This window comes from Antrostomus carolinensis, unplaced genomic scaffold, assembly GCF_000700745.2.
Source record: "Antrostomus carolinensis isolate BGI_N321 unplaced genomic scaffold, ASM70074v2 scaffold34076, whole genome shotgun sequence".
NCBI lineage: Eukaryota > Metazoa > Chordata > Aves > Caprimulgiformes > Caprimulgidae > Antrostomus > Antrostomus carolinensis.
Window position 1 is genome coordinate 2,479 of NW_010320361.1, and position 10,409 is coordinate 12,887.

General features: G+C 39.5%; 2 protein-coding genes across 2 annotated transcripts; one reads left to right on the forward strand and one right to left on the reverse strand.

Annotated features, from left to right (window-relative positions):
- The first annotated feature begins 702 nt into the window (after positions 1–702).
- Positions 703–1,395, forward strand: TRIM14 (tripartite motif containing 14). Its single transcript, XM_010169576.2, has one exon. It carries the CDS (start codon positions 703–705, stop codon positions 1,276–1,278), a length of 576 nt encoding a protein of 191 aa, XP_010167878.1. The 3' UTR covers positions 1,279–1,395.
- A 2,211-nt stretch (positions 1,396–3,606) lies between these two features.
- Positions 3,607–9,590, reverse strand: NANS (N-acetylneuraminate synthase; the record flags this gene model as incomplete). Its single annotated transcript, XM_010169577.1, has 5 exons — positions 3,607–3,996; positions 5,090–5,356; positions 6,187–6,341; positions 6,591–6,690; positions 9,353–9,590. Coding segments are annotated over 5 exons (970 nt in total), but the record flags the coding sequence as incomplete, so codon positions are not given.
- Positions 9,591–10,409: the final 819 nt, after the last annotated feature.

A 10,409-nucleotide genomic window follows, 5' to 3' on the forward strand; every position in this document is an offset into this window, starting at 1 on the left:
TAGGTGTGTGCAGTGATCCTACCCAGACGAAGACAATCTGTTAGTAGGGCTCTGTATATAAAACAACCAACAGCGGTGCCTCACTGGTGCCTGTGTTTTAAACATAGCTGATGTTAGCAGCCACAGCAAGGCAAGGAGATGTAAGGTCCACCTGTATCTTATAGTCATAATGCATGTGTACTACTTTCTTTTCTGAAACATTACAGACAAGTGTAGAGGGTAAGTCTTGGTTGTAATTAACTGCGCAGAAAATGGACCCTCACCATGCAAGATATATGTGCTCTTTCACATGAATTGTGGGAGACCTTTCTTAGCCTTCCCTGCTCATTGGAGGAAATTGTGGGGGAGTATCAGAGGACCAATAGAGAATGGAGTGGCTTATGCATTGCTCCAAGGGTCCACTTTAGTACTCTCTAAAACCTTTAGGCTGTAATCTCACCAGAAGTCTCCAACTATTCTGTGTAAAGCAGAATGTTTGTTCCCTACCTGGCTGTATGCATCTTGCCTTTTCTGAAACATGCATATATGATTGCATACTGACCTGCTTTAAAGTCTGTACAACTTTAACACATCAGTGCATATAAATATGGCAGTGCTTTCTATTAAAAATGTCAGGGTTTTCCTTGCAAAATAGCAGTTCCAAGACACTGCCAGCTGTGGGCTCTTGCAGGTGTTTTATACCAGGGACTTCTTTCAAGAGTCATGATAAATGTAGTAACTTTGTTTATGGTTTTGACTGCAGATGCAAGATCACCAACCTGGGAATATGACAGCCTTCACCCAAGGCTGAAATTGTCTGATGACCGTCTTGTAGTAAGCTGTAATTGGAGGAGGATATTTTACCCTTGTGGTCCCCAACGATTTGATAAATTATGGCAAGTACTAAGCAGAGATGCATTCCTTTCTGGGAGCCATTACTGGGAAGTTGACTTGCTTCACGCTGGAGCGGGATGGTGGATTGGCGCAGCCTATCCTTCCATTGGCAGGAAAGGAGACTCTGAAAGCTGTCGACTAGGCTGGAATAGAGCATCTTGGTGCCTTAAGAAGTTTGATTTTGAATACTGGGCATTCCACAAGGGGGAAAGAATCCCCATCCTGCTAGAAGATGATCCTGATCGCATTGGCATTTTTCTGGATTATGAAGCAGGAATCCTTTCATTCTACAATGTTACAGATGGCATGGCTCATTTGCACACCTTCCGCTGCAAGTTCACAGAACCAGTTTACCCAGCCTTGAGGCTCTGGGAAGGGTCTATTGGAATATGCAAATTAACATAAGGAACAAAGCAAAATAAAGCCTACTATTTCATGCTTTTTCTATGAAAGTCACTTTAGCAATCATCTACACGAATTAATCTCTTTCATATGAAAGCTGTAATTGTGATGCTTTTAGAAGGTAACAGTTAAGCTCAAGAAAACCAACTGATTTTTAATGTATATGCATTTTATAAATGATGTTGATGTACCACCTAAACTGCCATACATAATACTTATTTTACTTTTTTTCAACTTGCAAAATGGAGAAAGTCTGGTTGAAAGAAGTCTATTACAACTCAGATTTGAACCCAGATATTGCCATCTTTTTTATTAACCCTCATCTGCCTGGAGAGGCTGCAATTATGTATGGTAATAGGTCTAGTTTGGTTCCAGCTTCAGGTTCATATATTGCATAGTGTTATAGCTGACAGGGTCAGATTTGGATAATAAATGGACGAAGTGAATGAGTTCATACTTATGTACCATCTCAGAAAAATCAAAGACTGGCAGCAACGGTTGGAAAAGTTCCTTCAGGTAAAGCTGAAGTAGTCACATTTAGTAGCCATTAGTTGATCCTACTTGTGACAGAGATTCTGAACTGGGCTTCTGGGTGGCCCTATTTTTCCCCACACAGAGCAGAAGCACAAGAAACTGTTGTGTACCACCCCCCATTGAAGTGAAATGTCTGGAGAACCCACAGGTACAATAAAAACACTAGGTCAGGGGGGCACGTCTGCTTAATTTATTTTTGTGTTTGTTTGCAGAGGCTCTTTAACTGCAGCTGGATAAAGGTATGCTCACATAAAACTAGGAGAGACAGCTTCAAGTTTCTGTATAGGGATTTTTTTTTCCCCCTCCAATATATTAATTAAAGTCCTAGAAATTTTTGGCACCTATGTTTACAGCAGCCTCTAGGACCAGCCCTGCTGGAGTGAAGAACAACTGCTATTTGAAGCAGGTCAGGTAATCTTATGGGGTTCAAATATTAAAAGCATGGAATCATCACTGGTGCTGGCAAAGGCAATGCCTGACCATAGGCTGAAACACAAAAACAACATCTTGTTTTATAAGCTAAATTTATTTTTCAAATTTGAAATTTAAAAAAAATTAAAATCTTTTAACAATTGAGTAGTTTTTTAATGTAAGGCAAGCAGATTGCATCAATCAGAGCTCACATACAGTCAAGTGCGTGATTCAATTAATCTCCTTCCCAGTTTAAGGACAGTTTCCTCAGAATTGCAAAGGGTAAACATTTTGAAAATAAACAGCTTACAAGTACAGAAACACCATCACCAAATTCAAGATACTTCACCAACTCATGACCAAGAGGTAGCAAGTTCTAAATAACCATCTCTAGTAAATGATTCCACCACAGAAAAATGCAGATGAATTATACCAAAGCATTTCTTTGTCAACCAAGCTAAGTGAAAGATGTCTGGTTTGCAGGTGCTGCCATATGGCTCCTTCCTGGACAAAGGGAAGAGCAGCAGGCACATAGGAGTTCCATTTCTTAAGTGAGAAGCTGTGATGCAAGAGGAGAGCACACCAGAGAAGCAATGACCATCATGCTGGAGCATAGTGGTGTCATCTGGTTAAGCAGCCACCTTGGCTGTCTCAAACACCAGTGTAAGGGGAAAAAAACCCAACCCACTGTATTTGTTAGTACAGGAAAGAGGCTGCTGAATCTTCACCAGCATTTGGCTTCCAATCTGAGAAGTTGCCCCCAGGTACAAATAGAAGTATTCAAATGCACTGCAGAATTGATTCCAGGCTTCACTAAGCCCGGAACAGATGCTTTGCACTTTTTTTTTTTGAAGCATAGGTTATTTTCACTGATCCATCTCAGACCAAATTTCTTTCTCTTGCCCCTTAAATGGGACCCTTCTACGTACCTAGTTTGCTTCCTTTCTCAGTACTGTCTCTTGAGAACCCAGCTTTCTCAAGGAGCTGATTTTCTTCATAGTGCAGATTCCTGCAACCTACTGCTTTATCTTTGAGACTTTCTATCTTAAGACTTTGATCTTGAGAAAAATCCATCAGGTTGCATGTGTAGTTTTCTGTTCATTGTATGTAAACTTTCACTTATCTGCATTCAGCTTCAACTAGCATCCTCTTATAACATGAGTGAGGTAAGTGGCAGAAAAGAGGATCATCAAAATATACGGTGTTAGAACAATTCAAAGTGTAGACAAAAAATTATTGTGATTTAATGTATTCTTACCAGAAAAGGGAAGCTGGAAAAGAGCAGACTGTGGTCTTAGATTTGGCAAAACTCCAAATTAATCTAGGTTAAGTGGAACGGAGAAAGGAAGAGTATGGTCTTTTCTAGACACAGTGATATCCAGTTCCTAATAAAATAGATCTTCATAATTTATACTTGGTTGCTACAGAAACTTTCTGCAAATGAGAACCTGAAAATTCTAACCTGCTTGGATCCTCATAATTACACCCCTTCTAATCTACCATAGTGCTATATTTAAATATGTTGTGCAGTACTACATAATGAAATATGGAATGGAGTGCTTTGCTTTAGCACTTCACTTTTTTTACGTGATTTTCCACTGCTTCCTCAGTGATTGTTTCATCTTCTTCAATATTTTTTTTAACTTTCTGGCCCACCAGATCAAAGATGGCTTCTGGAGGAAATCCCTTAGGCTCTCCCACCTTCACTGCCAGCATGTCAAGTGTCAGTACTGCACCTTCAGGAATTGTCACTTTCGCCACAACAGACTTCCCCAGCTACAAGGGAGAAATTAAAAAAAAAAAAAGGTTTAAGTCAAACACATTCCTAGGCTTAGTATACCAAAAAGGATAAAAAATATTCAGCAGTTACTTGGGAACAGGTTAGGTGGAACTGTCCTCCCTATTACTTCTTAATCCAAATGAAGATTGAGTTAGTGTGGAAACCTTCTATGTAACTAGACTGCTGGTAACATCCAGATCCTTTCTGAAACTGGATAATGGGTCACTGGAATTTTTCAGAATCAGAATGGAGGGAATCTAATTATACTGACTAGTATTCTAGCTTAGTGTAAAAGAAGCTTGTATACAGTCACAGAGACCTATTACTCCTGGCACTGCTGAGGCCACACCTCCAATACAGTGTTCAGTTCTGGGCCCCTCACTACAGGAAAGACATTGAGCTGCTGGAGCAGGTCCAAAGAATGGCAACAAAGCTAGTCTTGAGAACCAGTAAAGAGTCTCAGAGAACAGGTCTTATGAGGATTGGCTGAAGGAGCTGAGGTTGTTGAGCCTGGAGAAAAGGAGGTTGAGGGCAGACCTTATCACTTTCTACAACTACCTGAAAGAATGTTGTAGCAAGGTGGGTGTCGGTCTCTTCTCCCAAATAACAAGCGACAGAATGATGAAATGGCCTCAGGTTGTGCCAGAGGAGGTTTAGACTGGATATTAGGAAATATTTCTTCACCAAAAAGGTTATCAAGCACTGGAATAGGCTGCCCAGGGAAGTGGTTAAGTCACTATCCCTGGAGGTACTGATGTGACATAATTCTATGATTCTGCTCAACTTAGTTAACACTGGATGATATACATAGAACTCCATTATACTGAGAATTGCCAACATTATGCTTTGGTAAAAGTAGTTACTGACTCACAGAAATAGCAGTTTATAGGAAATGACAGGTCTCCTCTAACATTACAGTATGCTAAGCAGAAATACTGTGCATGCTGCTACATAGCAGCAGAAATTTTTGAGTGCAAAGGCAGAAACACTGGTGCAATAAACAACTGGCAAGCTATTTTTCTGAATATAGCGTTATTAGCTATAGGTCTAAATGAGTTTCAGCTATACGTGAATCAAAAGTAAGGTTACCTTTTCATTGCAAGCCATTTCACAGGGCAAGAGCTGTTTAACTGGAGAACCCATTGCTTTTTCCACAGTACGGATGGCTTTCACTAACTCTGACAGTTCATTTGGCTCCAGGGATGCTTGATGATCACTTCCTTTCCATGTTTTGTCCAGAGTCACATGGCGTTCCACTACTTTAGCACCCATAGCAACTGCTGCTACTGAAATGGCTATGCCAGTTTCATGGCCCGAATAGCCAATGGGGATATCAGGAAAAGCTGACTGATATGCCTTGAATCATAACAGAGTTTGTCTCAGTTACCAAGGCAGCAATTTCAAAGACAAAGCAAATTTAACAGTGACAAGTGCAATAACATCCATGTACAATTCCTGTGCCACAAAACAAGCAGTTGGGAACCCAGTGAACTGGTTAAACTTAACCTGTATCCAAAGCAGATTTCTTCAACCCCATATTTAAAATCCGAAGTAATCCTTTTGGCCATACATAGGGCACAATCACACAATCCTAAAGTTAATTAAATGCAGCCATGTCCCATTCTACTACAAGTAATATATTAGGGGTGCATAAAGCTAGACAAGTGCTTGAACACTGTCCAATTTGGGAAAATTTTCTTGCATCATTATCAAGTACATCCAAGTAATATTTTCAGTGAGGAAAACTATACAAGCGCATAATCTGTTTTCTCCATTGCCCTGATATTCACATTAAGTGATTTTAACAAAAGTTTCTGGTCTAGCTCCCTATTTAGAATTATGTTCTCAATTCCATGCACCTTCTTAATGATAACAGTCTACATCATTTTTCTCTGCACTACAAAGCACAGGGTTAACATGTTAACCATATGTCATATTTTCCTCTGTTTAACTGTGAATACTCCAGTAGTATCTTTTATTATATTCCTCAAAGCTGAGTTCTGCTAAAAAAGGATCCGAGGGGTATTTTTACTTCAACACTTGCAGGAATTAAAGGAACATGATACATCTTCTGACTCCTCCAAAGCAAATTCCAGCATGCCTAAGACCTGGAAATATATCTCAATAAAAGCGCATAGCCTTTCTCTGGTACCCAGCCCATGGCATACTCTGGGTTATTCACTGACCGATATGACACGGAGATTGACATCCTCTGGCTGTAGTGGGTAGGCACTGGTGCATTGCAGGAAGCAGAAGTTTGGATTGATGGGCTTCACAATCTGATAAACCTGATGCATTGTTTTCATTGACTGCATCCCGCTGGAAATCACCATTGGGCGACCTAGCCGTTAAAAAACATGCGCATGTTTTGTCCTAGGTCTGTAAGAAAGCTACACAAGATTAAATTAAATTCTTGAAGTGAATTCAGTAGAAAAGGAAGCTGAGTGCACCTTTTTTTTCCAAGTCTGAGGGTGATTTTCTTCTAAAGGTACTTCAGATTTTTTTCCAAATCAGTTGGAGGAAAGATCTAGTAACTGATCTAGTGAGACACTGTGATGTTTACCAAGATGGCTCAAAATAAAATGCTTACCTTTCTTTGCAGTCTTTTCTAAATATGGAAAATTGTTTGTATCTCCTGATCCTACTTTGAAAAATGGAACATCCAGTTCATGTAGAAATTCCACAGCCATCTACAGGGAAAAGAAATCAAAGATAAAGAACTACCATACTGGGAAATAAACAACCCAGTTTAATTATAATAATTAAATAGGTCATATATATATGTATGTATATATATCCCAAAATACACTGCTTCTGAAATAACATTTACTATTCCAAGGACACTAGTTTCTGACTACCCTCTAGATGAAGTATTACTGAGATGCCTTATTTTATACTTCTATTACAGAACCAGGTTTTCCACAGTTTTTTGACTGAGATTCCTGTCTAAAGGTCTCTTTGGTCTCCCAGCCATAGCTGGTCAAGCCAGCTGTAGGTACAGCTGCTTAGTACAGGTGAGCTCCACTGCTCCTCTAACTTTAAGATGAACTTGTGGACCACAGCATTCTTGGGGTTTTTTGGCACTTCAGAGAGAGCAACTACTTGCATATGGGAGCTTGCCTACTGAGGAAGAGATGTACTGCAGGCACGCAGGCACTCTTCCTACCACATACTTCCTCCGGGTCAGAAATACTAAACTACAAACACAGTGTTTAAAACTACAGGTAGTTTTCCTGAATAGATCAGTCAAACTGAAAAACTGCACAAGTATATTGAATAAGCACCTGAAAAAAAGTAAATGCCCAAAAAGAGAAATACAAAATGGATTTGCTTCTAGGAGAGGTACTAGAAAATAAATATAAAATATGCCAAAGAAAAGACTATAAAATGGTTTCTTCAAATGTTAATTATACTCTGCCTTCTTCTAAAAATTTGTGTGCTATATTGACAACAATTCAGGAATTATTTGAGGCTCCATAAAAATCAGTATTGCATCAGTAAGTGGCCTTTTAAAAATTAGTATTTTAAGGAAGAAAATCGCAAACCTATCACAGGCAAGAGATATTGAAAACCTCAATCCACATCCAGGGGAAACAATTAGTCACCTAACTTTGTTCCCCTTCAGCCACCCACAAACTTTTAATTTCTTCATCTCATTCCTTCTTGCAGTGAAATTTACTTAGTGCCAGAGTGCTACTATCCAAAAGAGAATCACACCTTCTTCAGTCTAATTTTTCTATCATAATTATGATGCAGATTCCATTTTTTGCATGTCTTTAATGTAGTTTACTCACTAAGATGCACTGTGCATTAAGACAGTGAATACACACTATTAAAAAGCCACAGATCTAACCTGAGGAGATTACATAAAATGAAATATGGCAGACAGATCTCATATCTAAGGCCACTCTTCATTAGGTAAATATATCTTGAAAATTGGCAGCTTTTCTGTAAGAGATTCAAAGAGCAGGAAGTAATCTCAAATAATAGGGATGACATTAATGGGAGTGGTTCAGTGGGATCCTGTTTTGTCTCCAGTACACACTGGAACAGAGTAGATAAAGGAATTACTCATAGCCTTTATATTTACTTCACACATCACTTAATTGATTTCCCAATATAGTTAAACACACAATTTAACATCTTCGATGTAGCTGGAGTTCCAGAAATGTTCAATTTACAGAAGTTAATGTATTCTCAAGAACTTAATTAACTGATGAGGCCACACACAGAGGAGCACAACATCTTGAGAAAAAGCATGATCCCAGAGGTGGGAAGTGATCTTAGCTGCATATGAAAGATGTTCTGCGTGGCACTACAGCCTTTAGAAGCTAGAGGTTTTAACATCAAAGAAAGAGTGTGATTTCTTTTCTTCAAAAGCATATAGGTCTTTAGAATCCCAGATACAGAAGTCCAAGAGTAATGGATTTAATTACTCTTTTCTTAAAGGAGTAGGCATTGCTCAGGAGCGCTCCTAGACATGAAGATAATAAAGATCACAACATCCTCTTTTCACAGATCTATTTCGGAGTCGATGGCATCATGCTATTGCAATACAGGCAAAACACCTTTTTGTCTTGTCAGACATCTGAAGTAATTTTTTATGGTATTTGGTGCTCATACCATCTCAGCTGGGGCACAGCAATTCAAGGATTTTGGTCAACAGGACAGTAAGTTGATAGGAGCAGTGAGAATGGCCAAAGGACTAGAAAAGACAGCACAGGAATTGAAACCAAGTTGAAGGAATTGAAATTGCTTAGTCCAGATAATACAAAACAGAAAAGACATGTGATAACAGTGTTCAAATACACAGAGAAGATATAAAAGTAGGAACTTTTATGTCAGATAGGCAGGACAAAAAATTAGTAAAAAAGGTAATTAAGCTGATACCCCAGCTGGGGTCTAGTAAACAAGAGAAAGGAAAAAAAAAAGAGGGAAATAATAGAGATTAAGTTGAGAAAGGAATCTGATTTAAATACAGAGGGAAGTTTGAAATTTGTGGAGCCAATATACCAGAAAACACTGAATAGCAGTCAGATTGCAGTCTTGGTCTAAACTCTCAAAGCCTTGATTGTTTATGGAGTTCAACTGAGGCCTCATCTCTAATATAATGTACTGTGCATAAATACCTCAGCATACATGACAGGTCTTCCAATATGTTCAGTCATCTACTCAACCATTATAGAGACACAAGTGAACTGGCAGAAGTGCAATTACTCTAGTTTCCTCATTTAGAAATTCAACACCCACACATATTTAGTATTCTTCTTATGTATAAACTATTGTGCCTAAGTAAAAACCAACAGACACAACAGATGGATTCTGCCTGTTATTCCAGTATGGCTTACCTACCTCATCCATGCCAGAAGCTGTGAAGAAAATGCCAATCTCTTCTGCATATTTCTTGAGCTCTCTATATTGGTCGTGACTAAACTCCAAGTGGCGCTTGTGCTCCCCATAGGTCTTTCCCCAGGAGTGTTTTGAGGTATAGGGCCTTTCTAAAGCTTTCTTGTTGAATTTGTATTCCAGTTCACTCTTCTGGAACTTAGCACAGTCTGCTCCACAGTCCTGCAAAACAAGCTGGTGCACACTTGAGTGGAAGTGCAAGTGAAACTGCACTCATTCCAAGTTTGAACACAAGGACTGTGCAACTTATGTGCCCATTTACATTGGAGTTTTCACATTATCATCGTAGCAATCACAGGAATAGTACAGAGTGACAGAGGACCTGAACACACATGCACCCTTTCATTTAAAAATGCTTGTATACTTAGTAGAGCAGCAATCTAGAAAGAAATCATACTAAAACTGTAAAACTCAAATGCCTCTGGCTATGCATGCCACTTATTTGAAGAGTTGATTTCTGTGGCGTTTTCTAAGCTCAGCTAATTTTACATGAAAACAAGTGACAAGATTTTGTAGAACAGCAGTATGAATCTGAAATTTCTTTTAAGTGACACAAGTGGTGAAGTTAAATTCTCACTACATTATTTTGCACTTACACCACAGTTGCAGTTCTGAATGCTTTATGCCCTGACTTCTCCTACAGTGATGATACGCCATTTTCTAACATAGGTATATCCGACATAGATGATACCAACTTTTAAACCAGCGTGGCTGTCTGACTGGATGACCTAAGGTATTACCTCAAAAAAACCTAATGCAATTAAGTCAAACTGGAGGTTCATCAGAGACAGCTCAGCAGTTGCATGATTCTTCCCGTGTTCGCAGCTAGCCGATGACACAGCTGAAGGGCTGCTGTAACCCCTGGGAGACTACGTGCTCTGCCTGCCTTCGTCTGTGTGCGCACCCGTGCGTGCCGTGAACGCGGTGAGGGCTTCCTGAAAGCGACTGCGGTGTGATCACGGGCCTGCACCGAGGTACAGACCAGGGGCTGCGAAGCACCCGC